Below are 20,076 nucleotides of genomic sequence, written 5' to 3'. Positions count from 1 at the left end.
AACGGTGACAACACACGTGCTATCTACGTTCACTCGCTCTTCAAGTTTTCTCGTGCACTGTAAATTTAGAGAAAAGGGAACACGCGAACGAATGGCCCACGCGAACGCATGGCCCACGCACTCCGGCAGCTTCTTGCGGCACATTCAAGCGGGAGCCATAAAAACCGCAGCACCTATTCGGTCATCTAGTGGTGAGCAGAACGACCGGTCATTAGTAATATGAAGCTGGAGGTGAGATCGATACCCCTCTCTCTTCAAAGCAATTCTGTAATCACCTTGAAGGGGAAGCGGTTACGAATCTCATCGCTGTTTAGGAAAACAGGTGCTGGACAAACGCAACTGCTGGAACTTAAGGGCTGGTAAGCAGCGATAGGATGTATAGATCCAATCGTGGTTTACAAACATAGGTGGATGGCTTCCGGTACTGTGTGCCGGCGTATCCTCGCAGTATTGGCGAGAAACAGAAGCCTTACCAAGTAGCCAGTTCATTTTCAAGATTTTTTCCCTGTGTCTCATCAATTATGTCAAGTATACTTTCTTTTTAGATACAACGTTATATGAGTTATTCCTTGACGTTGAGCGCCTCTCCTCTACCTGAAAGCCGAAAAAGAGACTTTCCTTTCTTTAGCGCAACCTAAAACACAAGAATTCTGCTTCGGCGTTAGAGAGTAATAAATGAGGTGACCAGAGGTTTCTTGAAGTACCAGCACGTGCTTTTGCTATTACTATCTGGAAAGCGGCCGAAAAGGTGAATATGATAGTTATGATAGGTGGTGCTTGTGGGCATTGGTGCATTTATTTTTCTGCGAGTAAATAAGGTGTTGTGTTTCGAATATTTTGTTGACAGCTTAAGTTTAGCTTGATTAATATGTGGGGTTTAACGTCCCAAAACCACTATATGATTATGAGAGACGCTTAAGTTTCGCTTTTTTAGGATAAACAATTTCGGTTATTCATCGCAGTCTTGACTATCTGCAGATTGCAAAAATTCGCGACTTAGGTTCCACAAAGACACGTTTGCCATATAGGTAGATTAGGCAGAATGGCTTCGCTGTTGATAACTTCAATTTAACGACACAATAAAGCAAAACTTCCAACTGTAGTTGCAGGTAGTCGTACAATAAATTACAGTGCATTATAACGTCTTTTATTGACCCGCTGGGTATAGAGTAAAAACAATAGGATCCGACAAAGCTTTATATGTGAAACTTTATTGATTCAAAGGCTGCGCCCGTCACTTTTTCTGACTGAGTGATTAGAGTGTGGTAATAGCTCATTACACAGATTCAGTCTGGCGTCTCTAGCAATTCTGCAAACGCAGGCAAAGAATGATGTCCTACGAATTTTCGCGTACACAAGGCTGTTGCGGATGTCGCACTAAAGCTGCCCACAACAGAAATGTCGGTGTATCCGGTATTTCATCACTCTAAAGCCATGTCATGCGCATTTATTCTTTAAATACGTCGTATAACTCGCAAGGATCTGTATGTGGGTTTTCGATTGCAATAGCCATTTCTCCGCATAATGACACGGAGTCGTTTTCGCAGTCATTCTCTTCAATTTTGTCACCGTTACGTGTTCCCCATATCATACACTGTGGTTTCCCTGAGGAAGAAAACGTAAATAAACAACACTGAACACAACTGCACAATATACCGATTTCTTCGAGAAGAGCTTGCCAAATAATAGTGGTAAACAAAGATGTTCTAGTTACAAACAGCCTCGGACAATCGGCAGGTGTTCCGCAAATATAAATAAATTAAAGAATGATATATATAAATATATATATATATAGAAATCTTGCTCACGGCAAGTTCTTTTTTTTCACTTTTTTTTCTTCTTATTCGCTTTACACTGGGTCTAATAACTTCCCCTATGCATTTCTTTGGCAATGTCACTTAGATATCGTAAGTATTGTTGCGAGTGACTGTGTTTATTTACAGATGAGGTGAAAAGGCGTTGTGAAATAGCAGCGTACTTCTGAGACAGGCCAAGAACGCTTCCAACCAACCACAGAGTCCAGGCGCCGCTCCACTACTCTTCTTCTTCTTCCGCGCCCTGTAGGCTCGCGCATCTTCGTTTCATTTTCCCCGGCGGCAGACGAAGCTCGCCGAGCGAGTTAAATAGGCCTATGATGGTACTGTTTGAGGCGGGCTACGTGAACAACTTGCGTAGTGCGCGAACGCCGGTTATTGGCTGTGACTCGGGCGACAACGTAATTCACGTCACTGAGACGAGTGACTATCACGAATGGGCCGGAATAGTTTGCTAGAAACTTCCGGTACAATCCTTTTCTACGAACAGGAGTCCACAGCCACACGTAGTCACCAGGAGAAAACTCTACGGGGATATGCTTGGCATCGTAGCGACTCTTGCTGTGTTCTTGCGAAGACAATGTTCGAAGGCGCGCTAGTTGACGTGCTTCTTCAGCGCGACACAAAGTCTGAGCGATGGACAGATCTTCCTGATGCGAGAAAGTTAAAAGAGTGTCCAGAAAACTCTGTGGATTTCGTGCGTAAAGCAGAAAGAAGGGTGAATGTCCAGTAACTTCATGCTTGGCGGTGTTATACGCGTAAGTAACAAACGGTAAGACGGCGTCCTAGTTCCTGTGGTCAGCATCAACGTACATCGATAACATATTCGTGAGAGTTCGATTTGTTCTCTCAGTGAGACCGTTAGTTTGCGGATGGTAAGGGGTGGAGTTGATGATGATGATGATGATGTTTGATGTTTTATGGCGCAAGGGCCATTTCACGGCCAAAGAGCGCCAGTTCATCTTACTAGAATTATGGACAATGATTGTGATAAGCGGCTGTATAAGGGCCATAAAATTCCTCGCAGTAAGGCGGGTAAAAACATACAAGTAATAAAATCATGACCATGCGGTGAAAGGTGTGTGTGATGTGAATAGATGACAAAAGTTGGTGATAATAAAAGACGATGGTGCATATGTATGGCATTAGCACAAGTGCCTCACTCGTTCATACCCTTGCGTCCAAGGGCCGTGAGGCATGTGCTTTCTTGTGTAGCCACCGCAGCAAAAACCTCTCTGGAGAGGTCATGCTACGGTATGCCCGGGTATATGACATGAAAGCTATGAATTTCTTTTAAAAACGCTAACAATGATTTATAACTAAAAAGCGGTTCCCTACCGACAAACATTGCAGGGTGTAAAGGTATATGTTGTCGGTAGGGTAATGGAAAGTGTTGTTTTCTTACAGTGTCCAATTGTTTGCACTCAATTAAAATGTGAAGGACTGTCAATGCTTCACCACATCTGTCACACAATGGTGGATCGCCACTGGACAAAAGGTGTGTGTGTGTCGTGTATGTGTGTCCTATCCTGAGTCTCGTTAGTATCACCTCTGTATAACGCGATTTCGATACGGGCGGCCAATGACCAAGGTGTGGCTTAATAACGTGTAGTTTGTTTTGTGTGTGTGTATCCCACTTGCTCTGCCAGTATACTCTGAGGTTTCGTTTGAGGGATGGTTTAAGATCGAGGGCCGGGATTGATATGGGTGTAGGGGCAGTGCTTTTGTGCACGGATGCAGCGAGCTGATCCGCCCTCACGTTGCCTTGAATCTCACGGTGCCCTGGCACCCAGCACACTACAACATGTTGTTTGAGTGTGTAAAGTGTGCATAAAATAGAGTAAAGTGAGACAAGGACTGGGTTTTTTTGTTTTTTAAGACTGTGCAGAGCCGTTACCACACTTAGGGAGTCTGTATAAATTACTGCTTTTTGTATTCGTAATTGTTTGATGTGTTTAGCTGCCACAAGTATCGCGTACGCTTCCGCTGTGAAGATACTTGTGCGTGGATGTAGTGGACCAGCATCCGAAAAGGATGGGCCTACAGCAGCGTAGGACACAGAGGAGTTAGTCTTGGAGGCATCTGTGAAGAACTCAGGACATGTGTATTTGTGTTGAAGTTCCAAAAAGTATGTTCGGATATGGGCAACAGGTGCATGTTTTGTAACTTCTAGGAAAGACACATCGCAGTCTATAGTCTGCCATTGCCACGGTGGCGGATATGCTACAGGAGCCATTAAACTGTGTTCTAGTGAGATTCCAGTTTCCTCAGGTAGACTCTTCAGGCGAATAGAGAAGGGCTGCCTCATCGAAGGCCTGTTTTGAAACAAAATTGAGCTCGACAAATTATTAATAGTAGAGTATGAGGGGTGCTTCTTGTCTGCTTTCACCTTAAGGTAATAAACAAAGGACATGTAAGTTCTCTGCAGATGAAGCGACCACTCATTTGACTCAACATAAAGGCTTTCTAAGGGGCTGGTGCGAAAAGCACCCGTAGAAAGGCGGATGCCCAAATGGTGCACGGGGTCCAGCATCTTCAAAGCACTTTGAGTCGCAGACTGATAAACAACAGCCCCATAATCTAAGCGGGTGCGAATGAGGCTTCTATATAGGTTCATGAGACATTGCCTGTCACTACCCCACCTAGTATGTGACAACACTTTTAAAACATTCATGGCTTTTAAACATTTTGTTTTTAGGTACTTGATGTGCGGTACGAAGGTCAACTTGTCCAAGATTAATCCTAGGAATTTATGCTCCGTATTAACAGACAGACGCTGACCGTTCAGTTCAATGTCGGGTTCCGAGTGCATGCCTCTCTTTCTGGAGAACAGGACACACGTGCTTTTTTGTGGGTTCAGTCGGAATCCGTTTTCCTCTGCCCATTTTGAGAGCTTGTTTAAACCTAACTGAACCTGCCGCTCACACATTGCCAGATTGCAAGACCTAAAGCCAAGCTGGACGTCATCCACATATGTACAATAAAACATATTGCGAGGGATGGTCAAGCGCAAGGAATTCATTTTTATGAGAAAAAGTGTGCAGCTAAGTACACCACCTTGTGGAACGCCTGTTTCCTGGACAAATGTTTGAGAATGAACCGTGCCCACTCGGACACGGAATGTCCGGTTTGACAGGTAACTTTTGATTATGTGAAACATTCTTCCGCGCACGCCAAGGTTGGATAGGTCTCTTATAATTCGAAAACGCCATGTTGTATCATAAGCCTTTTCGATATCGAGGAACACGGAGAGAAAATATTGTTTATGGACGAAGGCGTCTCTGATCTGTGCCTCGATACGAACAAGGTGGTCTGTCGTGGATCTACTCTCTCGAAACCCGCACTGAAATGGGTCGAGCAAATTGTTTGTTTCAAGAAAGTGTACAAGTCGGCAGTTTATCATTTTTTCGAAGACTTTGCACAAGCAGCTTGTAAGTGCAATAGGCCTATAACTCGAAGCTAAAGAAGGGTCCCTGCCCTCTTTCAAAATGGGAATAACAATAGCCTCTTTCCAGGAGGTAGGAATAGTGCCAGAAGACCAAATAGCATTGTACAAACAAAGTAAGGTTTTTCGGGTTTCGTTTGGTAGGTTCTTTAACATTTCATACATCACACGGTCAGAACCTGGGGCAGAAGTACTGCAGGAGTTCAGAGATGTTCGGAGCTCAGCAAGACTGAAAGCTTGGTTATATCCCTCGTATCTAGTGGATTTGTGTTCAAGTTTCTGCTTTTCGATTCTTGTTCTGTATTTTTGGAAAGTGTCAGTATAGTGGGACGAGCTGGATACCTGTTCGAAGTGTGCACCGAGGAAGTTTGCCTGATCTTCCAAGGTATCACCCTGAGTGTTTACGAGTGGAAGTGTGTGTACTTGTTTTCCTGCTATCCTATGGACCATGTCCCAGACTTTAGCCTCCTGTGTGTATGAATTAACCCCTGATAAAAACTTCTGCCAGCTTTCTCTTCTGGCCTGCCGACGCGTTCTCCTGCCTTGAGACTTTATTTTCTTGAAGGTTTCAAGATTTTCGGCTGTCGGCGAGTTCCGAAGCAGCCTCCAAGCTCTGTTTTGCTGTTTGCGCGCGTTTCGGCATTCAGAGTTCCACCATGGCACACGTCGTTTTCCAGGGTGTCCATTTGTCTGTGGGATGCATTTTGTTGCAGCATCGATCAAAAACGCTGTGAAGTAGTTCACCGCAACATCAATGTTCAAAGTACGGATGTCATTCCAACCTAGACTAGCAATAGTATAAAACTGTTCCCAGTCGGCTCTGTTTATGAGCCACTTGGGAACACGTGATGGACACTCAGTTACTGTCGTGCTCAAAACTACGGGGAAGTGGTCACTTCCGTACGGATTACTGACGACTTTCCACTGGAGTAGAGGCACAAGAGATGGAGATACTATGCTCAGGTCTATGGAGGAGTAGGTGTTATTGGCGAGATTATAATAGGTTGGTTCTTTTCGGTTTAGGAGACACGCGCTCGACGAGAGAAGGAACTGTTCGATCAGTCGACCTCGCGCGTCATACCGAGAGTCTCCCCATAGCCTGCTATGCCCATTAAAGTCTCCAAGGAGAACATAAGGTTCCGGAAGTTCATCAATTAAAGAGTGTAAATCACGTTTTTGTAGCTGATAACTAGGAGGAATGTAAATCGTGCAGATTGTGATCAGTTTATCAAAAAGAACCGCTCGAACAGCCACTGCCTCAAGGGATGTTTGGAGTTGTATGTGTGTGCATGCAATTTCTTGATTCACTATGATGGCAACACCTCCGGATGATGTCACGGCATCATCACGGTCCTTTCGAAAAATAACGTATTTGCGAAGAAAATTTGTGTGTTTTGAATTAAGGTGTGTTTCTTGTACACACAGCACTTTTGGTGAGTGTTCGTGTAGGAGTTCTTGGATGTCGTCAAGGTTTCTGAGAAGGCCCCTGACGTTCCATTGTATAATTTGAGTGTTCATGGTGAATGTAAAATAATGCTGTGTGTACGAAAAACAAGTGGCTGTTTAGACGGGGAGTTTGAGTTCACTTAACAGGGCCATCACCAGGCCCTGTTATTTGCTTTTTTGTTTTCTTGGCGCGCTCCAAGGAGCCACGCCGCTCTTTCGGCACCAAGGGTGCCGACGTATCCATTGCCTCCTCGGAGGCACTGGATGCCCGCACGTGCGGGCTGTTAGTTTGGATTTTGGGCCTCGCCTGGTGAGGGGAGGCCTTGAGACCCGAAGACTCTGGAGTCTCCGGTCTCTGTTTGAGAGTAGGCGGTGTAGCCTGGGCTACAGCCGCCTTGGGGGCAGGTGCCACAGCCGACGGCTCGCTCTGCGCGGGCCGAAGGGGTGGCGAGGGCTGGTGCGGCGGTGCCCCCTGACGCGCCGCATCAGCGTATGTAGGTCCATAGAATGGAGCGACTCTTCGCCGTGCTTCCTTAAACGTAATGTTCTCCTTCACCTTCAATGTAATTATTTCTTTTTCTTTTTTCCGGTATGTGCAGGAGCGTGAATATGCGGCATGGTTTCCTTCGCAGTTCACACAGTGTGCCGGTTCTTTGCAGTTCTCGGACACGTGGCCTAGGACTCCACATTGTGCACAAGTCTGGCGACCACGACAGGTCTTAGAGCCATGGCCATACTTCTGGCATTGGAAGCAACGACGAGGATTTGGTATATACGGCCTGATAGATGTTTTCGTGTACCCTGTTTGAATGGAATCTGGTAGTTTACTGGATGCAAACGTGAGTATCAAGTGTTTCGTTGGAATTTCCTTATTATCTCTTCTGATGACGATTCTCTGTACATTATTGACATTTTGGCTCTTCCACCCTTCCAAAAGTTCAGTCTCGGTGAGCTCAAGTAAGTCTGCATCAGATACCACTCCGCGAGTGGTGTTCATGGATCGGTGTGGTGTTATGGTGATCGGTACGTCACCAAACGTTGAGAGGCTGTTTAGCTTTACATATTGTGCTTTGTCCCGAATTTCTAGAAGAAGGTCTCCGCTCGCCATTTTGGTTACTTTGTATCCAGCCCCGAGAGCTTCCGTAAGACACCTGGCAACTACGAAAGGAGATACGGTCCTGGCTTGCTTTCCGGTTTTTTCACAGTGAATGACGTGGAAGTGGGGAAAAGTTTCTATTGGCTGGTTGAAGAGATTTATGTCGTCGGTGCGTACCCGCTTTAGGCCGGTACGATCAGATAGTAGAGGAAATGCGCCTTGCATGCCGGTCTTATTTTTGTTCAGCAGCGTTGGCGGCCACCCACCACGGAGCCCAACAAGGGGACGCTGCAAGTTTACAGGTGCTGAAAGCTTGCAGACGTCAGCCGTACAACACTGCCATAACCCAATGCGCCTAGACCAAGGTAGGCTATTTGCACAGGGTTAACCCTTGCCGCCAGGAAAATTGGAAGTATACAGAAGAGAGTAGAAGACAGGAAAGATGTAAAGTGAGAACAAAAGACGAAGATGTAGGGAGAGAGAAATAGGAAAAGGCGACTGCCGATTTCCCCTGGGTGGGTCAGCCCAGGGGTGCCGTCTACGTGAAGCCGGGGCCAAAGGGGTGTGTTGCCTCTTCCGGGGGGCCTTAAAGGTCCAATCACCCAGCGTCGGCTCAACCCCCAGGATCCCCTTTTCCCCGGACACGGCAAAGCCACGCACGGCTAGGCGTGGGAGGGAGTAGAAACTCCCCCGTTAGCTCGGGTCCGTGGTGTCGCTACACACCAAACGCCTACTTGCGCAGGCGCCCCTGCGGGGGGTAAGGGGTGGAGTGGCGATAAGAGGAGCCACAGAGGCGCAAAATTTCTTCAACCACATCAGCCATAAATTGTCGTCCACGGTCACTGATGACAACCCGTGGAGCACCGTGACGCAGTATGACCCGTTGTAACAGAAAAGAAGAAACAGTGGCTGCTGTGGCCGATGTCAGTGCGTCCGTTTCCGTATAACGCGTTAAATAATCCACGCACACTATAACATATCGGTGGCCCGATGGGGTCTTAGGAAGGGGTCCGAGCAAGTCAATGCCGACTTTTTCAAAAGGGGATGTCGGTGGAGGGATGGGCTGCAAATAACCCGCCGGGGCAGTGGTGGATGGCTTGTGGCGCTGACATATAGCGCAGCTGGTGACGTACTGTTTTGTGGTCTTCTACATTTTCGGCCAGTAGAACCTCTCACGTAGTCGATGCAGCGTACGTGTGAAACCGAGATGACCGGATGTTATGTCATCGTGCGCAGAACGAAGGATGACCTGGTGCAGGCTTTCCGGAACCACTAGAAGCAACGGGAGGCCATCGGCTGAATAGTTTCTTTTATACAGCAAGCCATTTGAAATTTTGAAGTGCTTGTCGACGGAGTTATGTGCAGCTTCGAGCAAAGGTTTCAGAGTAGGGTCGCGCTGCTGCTCACGTTTGAAGCTGCTGGTATCTGGGAAGTTGGACGAGACAGAAACTAAATAGTCATCAATGTCATTGTCGTCAGCCTTGGTGTGTACTGAAGGAAGGTGGGATAAGCAGTCGGCATCTGTGTGACATCGTCCGCTCTTATAGGTAACAGAAAAGCTGTACTCTTGGAGGCGCAACGCCCAACGAGCCAGCCGGCCAGACGGGTCACGAAGTCCCACAAGCCAGCATAGTGAGTGGTGATCGGTCACTATTGTGAACTCGCGGCCATGTAGATACGGTCGGAACTTCTGAATGGCGAAGACGACTGCTAAGCACTCGAGCTCGGTGACGGTGTAGTTCGTCTCTGCTCTGGTCAGTGTCCGACTGGCATATGCTACGACGTGCTGGCGACTGTTGCAGAGTTGGACCAGCACAGCAGCAACACCTAGCCCACTAGCATCAGTATGAAGTTCAGTCAAAGCATCCGGATCAAAATGCTTTAGGATGGGTCCTGAAGTCAATAAAAACTTCAGCTGTTGAAATGCAGCCTCACATTTATCGTCCCACAAGTACGGTGTGTCTTTATGAAGAAGGGACGTCAGTGGGGAGGCAAGTTGGGCGAAGTTCTTAATAAATCGGCGGAAATATGAGCACAGACCCAGAAAACTTCGCAGGTCCTTCACTGTTCGTGGTGGTTCAAAGTTGCGAACCACTGCGGTCTTCTGTGGGTCTGGTCGCACGCCTTCTTTATCCACGAGAAATCCTAATACGAGGGCTTGACGTTCTCCAAAATGACACTTCTTTGAGTTTAAAACAAGGCCAGCTTTGCGTAAGCATTCAAACACAAGCGACAATCGGTGGTTATGCTCTTGAAAAGTCTTGCCGTAGATAATCACGTCATCTAAATAGCACATGCAAATTTCCCATTTTAGTCCACGGAGTACTGTATCTATAAATATCTCGAATGTCGCTGGAGCATTGCACAAACCAAAGGGCATAACGTTGAACTCAAAGAGACCGTCTGGTGTTACGAAGGCCGTCTTCTCTTTATCTGAGGAATGCATGGGAATTTGCTAATACCCAGAACGCAAGTCAACAGAAGAAAAATAGGAGGCAGAATGCAGGCAGTCCACGGCGTCATCTATACGTGGCAAAGGGTAGACGTCTTTTTTTGTGATGGCATTTAGGCGACGATAGTCTACGCAGAATCTCCATGAATTATCCTTTTTCCTCACTAGAATGACAGGAGCTGCCCATGGACTACACGATTCTTGTATGACGCCCTTCTTTAGCATGTCTTCAACTTGCTCAGCGATGACTTTCCTTTCGGAAGGCGAGACACGATAGGGCTTCTGGCGTATTGGTGGTGCTTGGCCGGTATAGATGCGGTGTTGCGTACGTGAAGACGGTGGCGTAACGGTAGACGTCTCGTCTTGGGCAAAGTCAAAGACTGAGGCGTAGCGTGTGATCACCTCCAGCAGCAGCGACCGTTCAGTTGATGGAAGTGACTTGTTAATCATACGGTCAATGCTGGAAGAATAGTCGCGGTACGAGTTGGCGTGGGGTTTCTTTACATCCACCGACAGTTGGAGTGACCGTATGGTAAGAGTACTTTGCTCTTGAAAGCTTGCCAATTTAAGTCCTGCAGGCAGATATACGGGCTGCGCGGAAACGTTCACAGTCCACAAATCGGCACAACCATCGACGATAAGCACGAGGCAACGAGGCACAATAACGTTTTTCTTAAGGGCGTTACTGAAGTTCGGCTCGGCTAAACCATAGTAAGAACCCGCACAAGAACGCGAAGAGTTTACACGCACAAACATTGCGGTATGTGGGGCCAAGCAGACGTCTTCAGACACGGAAAACACTTCCAAGCAGTCATCAACGGTATCTTTTGTCAATGGAGGCGGCAACACGGGACGAAAAATAATCCCACCACTACCACAATCTAGAGTTGCACCACATTCCCGCAAAAAATCTATACCTAGAATAACGTCATGGGTCGCTCGTGCAAGCACCGTTAGTTCCGCTCGAAACGTTTGATTTCCCATAGAAAGTAAAACAGAGCAAACTCCAACCGGGCCAACGTTTCTCCCCCTACGCCGCGGAACGTAGCACTCCGATTCCAAGCAAACATTACTTTCGTCCCTAGGCGATTTTTAAAAGACATGCTCATTATGGAAACGGCAGCACCGGTATCAACTAGTGCAACAGTACTCACATTGTCTACAAAAACACTCACTTTGTTCTCAACCATTACAACACAAGGGGGTCTTGCGGAAGATGATTTTGCGGCCTCGCCCCCATTGGTCGCACCAGTTAGTTTCCCAATGGTGGTGGCGTCCTCGAGCGGCGACGCGGAGACGGGGATCGCTGTTGGCGTGCTGGTGGTGGGGTAACGCTGCGGTCGGAGCAAGGCGAGTCAGCACGTGCTGCGTGTTGCTGTTGGAAAGAGCCCTGAAATGGTCGAGACTCGCCAGCAGGTACATAGGGCGTGTACACGTTGAAACGTGGAGCTCGCTGCTGGCGACGGTAGCAGTACCTAGCGATGTGTCCAAGTAGCCCGCAGCTATAGCAAGTACGGGTGTCGCGTCTAGTCGTCCCCGGCGAAGTAAACCTCGTCGGTTGATAAAAGCCGGGCGATGGTGGTCGAGGAGTGAATCGCTGTGCCGCAGCTTGCCTGCGTTCCTGGTTTCCGAGTGGTCGTTCACTCCTCGGTTCGAACCGATCGGTGTAATTCGGGCGAGGCTCAAAGTAGCCCTGTCACATCCGAGGTACCAGTGGTTCACGGGGCCGTTGGTCGAATGCACACTGATGGCAGACACCAGCGGTGTCCACAGCTTGCAGTTGAGCAAGTTCTTCCTTAAGCACTCGTCTTATAAGAGAAGAGATCTCGTCCTGCGATGGAAGGTTGACACTTGCAATCGTGGGCACGTTGTCAAGACGTCCGAATTTTGGTAGGACTCTCCTCCTCTTTAGGGTTTCAAACGCTCGGCAGTGTCTTCTTAGGTCGGAAGGTGTGTGTAAGTCTTCCTTAGTGATAAGGAAATTGTACACGTCTTCCGCGATTCCCTTGAGCAGATGACCTACCTTATCTTCGTCACACATGGTCGCACTCACGATTCCGCAAAGCTTCAAGACGGCCTCGATGTAGGTGGTGCATGTTTCGCCAGGTAACTGAGCTCTGCGTGAAAGCGTTTGCTCCACCTGCTTGACCTTAGCTGTTGAGTCACCAAAACACCTCTTCAGCTCGTCCACGAAAATGTCCCATGTGGTCAATGCACTCTCGTGGTTGTCGAACCAAAGAGACGCGGGGCCGACGAGAAAAAACACCACGTTCTCGAGCTGCTTAGCAGTGCTCCAGCGGTTGCTGCGACTCACTCTTTGGTAGTGCTTGAGCCAGTCGTCAACATCGTCATCCGGCTGCCCCGAAAAGGTCCTCGGCTGACGTTCCGGCATGCCGCAGCGATCTTGTCCTGGCGGGTGAGCGTGTTGCTCATCAGCAACGAGGTTGTTATGGCCTGCTCCCGCGTCCTCCATGTCTGGTAGCTGCGGTGGCAAGCCTGCCAAGCGTCTGCTCCGTCGCAAAATCGGTAGAGCTGGGTCGTCCAGATCGATGTACCCGGCACCTTCCACCAAACTGTTGCGAGTGATTGTGTTTATTTACAGATGAGGTGAAAAGGCGTAGTGAAATAGCAGCGTACTTCTGTAACAGGCCAAGAACGCTTCCACCCAACCACACAGTCCAGGCGCCGCTCAACTACTCTTCTTCTTCTTCCGCGCCCTGTAGGCTCGCGCATCTTTGTTTCAGTGTATATATATATATATATATATATATATATATATATATATATATATATATATATATATATATATATATATATATATATATATATAGTCACGGGGTCGTGACGTGGCCAAAGACAGAAAACTTCGTGTTGGGATTTAACTGTTTATTTGGGCGAACCTGTGCCCGGTAAAGGGAAAGTCTAATTACAGCAGCAGTCTTGCACAGATAGCAGTCTCGGACTGATAGCGGCGAACACAGCGTCGGCCTTCGATCAACAACTGACAAGCGGCGAAGCGCGTCGGCATTTATAACCTTGTCGTTGAATGTTCTAGCGTTATCGCTGGCAGTGGCGTAGGTTTCAGAACAATCTGTACCGTTCGCACAGTGGGCGTGATCTTATCGAAATGATCTACTACAGTCCGGAACCTTCTCGAAACCTGCAGGCGCGGTTTGCGCCGAGAATCGTGTGGTGTTTCGGAATGATAACAAAAACTTGTGAAATGGAACGTGGCATTGCTCCCGTCTGAAAAAAGGCATCGTCCCGATGCTTTAACTAAAGATGAAGGTACAATAATAATGCAAGAAAGTACAATGAATAAATTACAATACAACAATAATACAAAAAACACTGTTTCAGTTTGTTAACGCGCATGAAACGGCTTGAGGCGCGCGACATGCACGACTTCAGGTCGCGATCGGCGTCGTTGAGAGTTCGTGATGCCGTCGGGGACAACCTCATTATCAAGTGGACCGAGACGTCGAACCACCCTGTACGGTCCGAAGTACCGTCGCAGAAGCTTTTAACTTAGTCCACGTCGGCGTATCGGCGTCCACACCCAAACACGTTCACCGGGCTGGTATTCCACGAAGCGTCGTCGAAGGTTGTAACGGTGGCTGTCTATCGTCTGTTGATTCTTGATACGGAGACGCGCAAGTTGTCGGGCTTCTTCGGCACGTTCAAGGTACTCGCTCACATCGAGGCTTTCTTCGTCGGTGACGTTGGGTAACATGGCATCGAGCGTCGTTGCCGTGCTCCTTCCGTAGACCAATTTGTATGGAGATATCTGCGTCGTCTCCTGCACCGCCGTGTTGTATGCGAAGGTCACATACGGAAGAATGGCGTCCCATGTCTTGTGTTCGACATCGACGTACATTGACAACATGTCGGCGATCGTCTTGTTAAGCCGCTCGGTGAGGCCGTTGGTCTGTGGGTGGTACGCTGTCGTCCGGCGTGGGTTTGTTTGGCTGTATGCCAAGATCGCTTGAGTTAAGTCAACAGTGAATGCCGTTCCTCTGTCGGTGATAAGGACCGCCGGAGCGCCGTGACGTAGGACGATATTTTTGACGAAGAACTCAGCTACCTCGGATGCACTGCCTTTTGGCAGGGCTTTTGTCTCGGCGTAGCGGGTGAGGTAGTCGGTAGCTGCCACGATCCACTTGTTTCCGAAAGCCGATGTCGAGAACGGCCCTAGTAGGTCCATACCAATCTGCTAGAAAGGTCGACAAGGTGGATCAATTGGCTGCAGAAGTCCCGCTGGCCTTGTCGGCGGTGTCTTGCGTCGCTGACAGTCCCGGCATGTCCTCACATAACGAGTGACGTCGATGGTAAGACGTGGCCAGTAGTACCTTTCTTGTATCCTCGCGAGCGTGCGAGAAACACCGAGGTGCCCTGCCGTCGGATCGTCGTGTAGGGCCTGCAGGAGTTCTGGTCGCAGAGCTGAAGGCACCACAAGGAGGTACTTAGCTCGAAGTGGTGAAAAGTTTTTCTTTTGTAGAAGACCGCTTCGTAGGAAGAACGACGCAAATGCGCGCTTGAATACCTTCGGGACTTCGGCGGTCCTGCCTTCGAGGTATTCGATTAGGGCCTTAAGTTCCGGGTCGGCCCGCTGTCGTTCAGCGAAGTCGCCTGTAGTTCTCGTTCCCAAGAAGTAGTCGTCATCCGGGTCGTCAAATAGCGGTTGGTCGACACGCGCACGAGAGAGACAGTCGGCGTCGAAGTGTTTTTTGCCGGACTTGTAAATGACAGTAATGTCATATTCTTGAAGTCTCAGGCTCCATCGTGCGAGGCGACCTGAAGGGTCCTTCAAGGTGGCTAGCCAACACAAGGCGTGGTGGTCGCTCACAACTTTAAAGGGCTTGCCGTAGAGGTAGGGGCGAAATTTCGACGTAGCACAGATGATGGCGAGGCACTCCTTTTCTGTTGTGGAATAATTTGCTTCTGCTTTGGATAGCGATCGGCTGGCATAACCAATAACCCTTTCAAGTCCGTCAGCCTTCTACACAAGAACGGCGCCAAGACCTACGCTGCTTGCGTCAGTATGTATTTCTGTCTCGGCGAATTCGTCGAAATGGGCAAGTAACGGAGGCGTCTGGAGGCGATGTCTAAGCTCCTGGAAAGCGTGTTCCTGTGGCGTTTCCCACTTGAATCCCACGTCGGCCTTGGTAAGGTTAGTGAGAGGATCGGCGATGCGGGCGAAGTTTTTCACGAACCGCCTATAATAGGCGCACAGGCCCAGAAATCGGCGCACGGCCTTTTTGTCAGTGGGCGGCGAGAAGTTGGCGATGGCGGCTGTTTTCCGCGGATCGGGACGAACTCCAGACTTGCTGATCACGTGCCCCAGAAACAAGAGCTCCTCATACGCAAACCTGCACTTTTCTGGCTTCAGTGTGAGTCCGGACGTCTTGATGGCTTGAAGTACAGCTTCAAGCCGCCGAAGATGCTCGTCGAAACTCGAGGAAAACACGACGACGTCGTCCAAGTACACAAGGCAAGTCTGCCACTTCAATCCTGCCAGTACTGTATCCATAACGCGTTGAAAAGTTGCAGGCGCTGAGCAAAGGCCGAAGGGCATCACCTTAAACTCGAAGAGGCCGTCCGGTGTTATAAACGCCATCTTCTCTCGGTCTCTTTTGTCGACTTCGATTTGCCAATAGCCAGTCTTGAGGTCCATTGACGAAAAGTACTTGGCGTTATGGAGACGATCAAGTGCGTCGTCTATTCGTGGGAGAGGATACACGTCCTTTCTTGTGATTTTGTTCAGGCGGCGATAATCGACGCAGAAACGTAGGGTCCCATCCTTTTTCTTCACTAACACCACGGGGGACGCCCATGGGCTCTTGGACTGCTGGATAATGTCATCCCGCAGCATTTCATCAACTTGTCTCTTCATGGCCTCACGTTCTCGCGTCGAAACCCTGTACGGACTCTGATGAAGTTATCTGGCATTTTCTTCGGTTATGATGCGATGTTTCGTGATTAGGGCTGCCGAATTTTCGATGACGACGGAAAGCAATCTTCGTATTGCAGGAGCAGTGTCTTGAGCTGTGCTTGCTTATCGTTCGGAAGTCTAGGATTGACATCGAAAGCTATGGGAGGGGCTTGGTTCCTCTGAGCAGGTTCCGCAGAATCGGCGAGGGCGAAAGCACTCGTGGCTTCGACAATTTCTTCGATGTATGCGACCGTTGTTCCTTTGTTCACATGTTTGTACTCATTGCTGAAATTCGTGAGCATAACCGTTGCTTTGCCTCCCCGCAGCTCTGCAATTACTCTTGCGACGCAAATATTTCGGGTGACCAACAGATGCTGACTGCCTTCAACGACGCCTTGCAAGTCAGGTGATTTAGGAGCGCCGACTGAAATAATGACGCTTGAGCGAGGCGGAATGGTGACTTGTTCTTCCAGCACATTCAAGGCATGGTGACCTGACGGCGTGCGCGGCGGTAGTGCTTCTTCTGTGGAGAACGTTATCGACTTTGTTTTTAGGTTGATGACAGCACCATGGAGGCATAAGAAGTCCATGCCAAGGATTACATCTCTCGAGCAACGCTGTTGGACTACGAAGTCTGTAGGATAAATACGGCCGTTAATGGTGAATCTCGCTGTGCAGATTCCTGCAGGCGTTACGAGATGACCTCCAGCTGTGCGGATTTCAGGGCCTTTCCAAGCTGTCCTAACTTTCTTTAACTTCGCGGCGAACGACCCACTGATGACAGAATAGTCAGCTCCAGTATCGACGAGAGCAGTCACACTGTGGCCGTCGATAAGAACGTCGAGGTCGCTAGTTCGCCGTCTCGCATTACAGTTAGGGCGTGGCGTCGGGTCACGGCTGCGTCGGCTTGTTCTGCTGCTTCCATGTTGCGTCGTCAGGCCACCTTCGGTAAGCGAGCTTTCGCCGTCAGGGCTTTGCCTGGTTGGCGTTGTGTTCGGAAAGCTCCGTCGTGGCGTCGTCTTCGTCGGAGGATCTTCGGTAGTTCGTCGCACAGCAACCGCACCTCCACCGGTTGCTGCCCTTAGTTTCCCGGATACAGGCTAGGAGACCGGCCCCGTGTTGGGCCGGAGTACTGCCGGGGGTGCGATGACATGCGGCGGCTGGGCGACGGCGAACGGGAAGGACTTCGTGGTCTCTATTGAGTTTCTGTCAGGTAGTCGGCGATGTCACGTGGCCGTTCCCCTGGCTGCGGTCGTGGTGCATCGACGGCGAAGCCACGCAGTTCCATCTGTCGGTACTGGCAACGGCGGTAAGTGTGCCCCGCCTCGCCGCAGTGGTAGCACAGTGGGCGATGGTCAGGGGTGCGCCAGACGTCGGTTTTCCTCGGCGCACTGCGCTGGCCCGCTGGCGAACGGTAGGTCGTCGGTGGGGGTGGTGGCGGCGGTGGTGTCTGGCGACGGAAGTGCGACGTGGCGGCGTTTCGGCGTGGACGGGGAGGAGCGTTGTGGCGCACTGCAGCGGCTTTGCTCATAGTTTCTGGCTCGGGCAGTGGTGTTTGGGGAATTCGAAGCGATTGCCGAACTTCTTCTCGCACAATGTCGGCGATCAAATCCACTTGAGGTTGCGCCGAAGGCAACAGTTTGCGCAGCTCTTCCCGCATGATCGCTCGGATCGTTTCACGCAGGTTGTCGGAGTCACTGGCTTTAGCAGCAGCGCATTCTGGAGTCAGGCGACGATTATATTGTCTGGTGCGCATGTCCAGGGTTTTTTCGTTGGTGGTCGCTTCAGCTACAAATTCTTGGACGGTTTTCGGTGGGTTTCTCATCAGTCCCGCAAAGAGCTCCTGTTTGACCCCTCGCATGAGGAAACGAACTTTTTTCTCCTCAGGCATGTTTGGGTCAGCGTGACAGAATAGTCGGGTCATTTCTTCTCTGAAAATGGCGACATTTTCATTTGGTAGCTGAACCCGGGTCTCTAATAAAGCAGCGGCCCTCTCTTTGCGAGCAACACTCGCGAACGTTTGCAGGAATGCGCCGCAGAAAACGTCCCACGTTCGGAGCGTGGACTCCCGATTTTCGAGCCAGGTCCTTGCGGTGTCTTCCAAATAGAAGAACACACGACGCAGCTTTTCGTCATGGTCCCAGTGGTTGAGGGCGGCCACACGGTCGTATGTTTCTAGCCAGGACTCCGGGTCTTCGAACGATGACCCATGGAAAATTGGTGGTTCCCTGGTTAGATGCATAACCATCGTGGGCTGGGACGCTGCGGTTGTCATTGTCGCTGCAGTCGCAGTCATGGTCTTGGTCTTCCGCGCCTTGTCTTGCAGAAGCCCGTACTCCGGTGATAGCCCTTGCTGTCGGCGGCTTGTTCTCTGCTCCTGGTTGGCGTCGGTATCTTCTCCGCGACGTGGGCTGGGTTCACGGCTTGACGGTGGCGTCCGGTACATGAACGAAGCAGCACCTCCACCAGATGTCACGGGTCGTGACGTGGCCGAAGACAGGAGACTTCGTGTTGGAATTTAACTGTTTATTTGGGCGAACCTGTGCCCGGTAAAAGAAAAGTCCAATTACAGCAGCAGTATCGCACAGATAGCAGTCTCGTACTGATAGCGGCGAACAGAGCGTCGGCCTTCGTTCAACAACTACTGACAAGTGGCGAAGCGCGTCGGCATTTATATTCTTGCCATCGAATGTTCTAGCGTTATCGCTGGCGGTGGCGTAGGTTCCAGAACAATCTGTACCGTTCGCACAGTGGGCGTGATCTTATCGAAATGATCTACTACAGTCCGGAACCTTCCGGAAAACTGCAGGCGCGGTTTGCGCTGAGAATCGTGTGGTGTTTTGGGACGATAACGAAAACTTGGGAAATGGAACGTGGCAATATATATATATATATATATATATATATATATATATATATATATATATATATATATATATATATATATATATATATATATATATATATATATATATATATATATATATATATATATATAATGCTCCCGAGATCTCACGCGCTCAATTGTCCTGACCCGCTGATGTAGTAATGAACGGCATCAAACTTCCAGTTATTTTATTTGCACTTGGTCGGAACCCATTCTATTCGGACGATGCACATAGAGCGCCAAGCGCCACCTGTTACTTTCAATAATCTCTAACAAATCAAACTAAATAGACTGTGTAGAGAAAAAAGCCCCGTACGAAATCTCAAGAGGCTATGTATTGTGAAATACGCGTATTTCACACGACATCCTTTATCCCTGTACGATCTGTTGGTGACTTTACCGGTCTGAGTCGAGTTCACTGAACAGAACCTAAGCACATTACAGTTCAGTATGAGTCAGTTATCTCAGAAGTATTTTATAAAAAAACAGGCTCATAATACTTTCGTGGGTACCCATTTGGCTCTATCTTTTCGAGAGGTTTTCGTTGTGTACTCGGTTGTGGGCAAAATCTGGTATATGACTGTATTCAAGGTCATTGAAAGAGCCAATACTTGTATAGGAAGTGAAGCTGTAGGGTGTTTCAGTTTCGGTCCAAGTGAGGGAGAGACAGGTTATTGACAGAGGGAGTAATAAAAAGCATGCTATTATCTGCCTGATAGCGTAATCCCGCACCTTGTACATGATGTTTTTATCGGTAGCCTCGCATAGCATTTTGCTGGATGCATAAAGGAAAGGAAAAATATTTTCGAGTCGTTTTAGCGTATAAAAACTTCCTACAATGTCTACTGCAAGCACAGGTGGCTGCTACGCACAGGTATTATTTTTTTCGAATGAGCGAACCATATTATGCGGCTGTACGTAGTGCTAAGATGTTAGCATTCAGTGCTACCATCATGGCCGCCTTGATGACAGACTCTTGTCATAGCAGTCAGTGCTGGAGTGCC

The 20,076-nt window shown here is 49.0% G+C and overlaps 1 protein-coding gene across 3 annotated transcripts in view; it reads right to left on the bottom strand.

Annotated features, from left to right (window-relative positions):
* Window positions 1–1,195: 1,195 nt before the first annotated feature.
* Window positions 1,196–20,076, bottom strand: part of LOC142766944 (uncharacterized) — a 101,209-nt gene continuing 82,328 nt past the window's right edge. For all 3 annotated transcript variants that reach the window (XM_075868139.1, XM_075868142.1, XM_075868141.1), the window contains one exon: window positions 1,196–1,605. In XM_075868139.1, coding sequence (XP_075724254.1) covers window positions 1,448–1,605 — 158 coding nt within the window. In that variant the 3' untranslated portion in view covers window positions 1,196–1,447. The remainder of the gene's footprint in view (window positions 1,606–20,076) is intronic.

The sequence above is a fragment of the Rhipicephalus microplus genome, chromosome 7 (genome assembly GCF_043290135.1).
Source record: "Rhipicephalus microplus isolate Deutch F79 chromosome 7, USDA_Rmic, whole genome shotgun sequence".
Lineage (NCBI taxonomy): Eukaryota > Metazoa > Arthropoda > Arachnida > Ixodida > Ixodidae > Rhipicephalus > Rhipicephalus microplus.
Note: the sequence above shows the minus strand (reverse complement) of the source record. Positions and strands in the feature narration are given on the sequence as shown.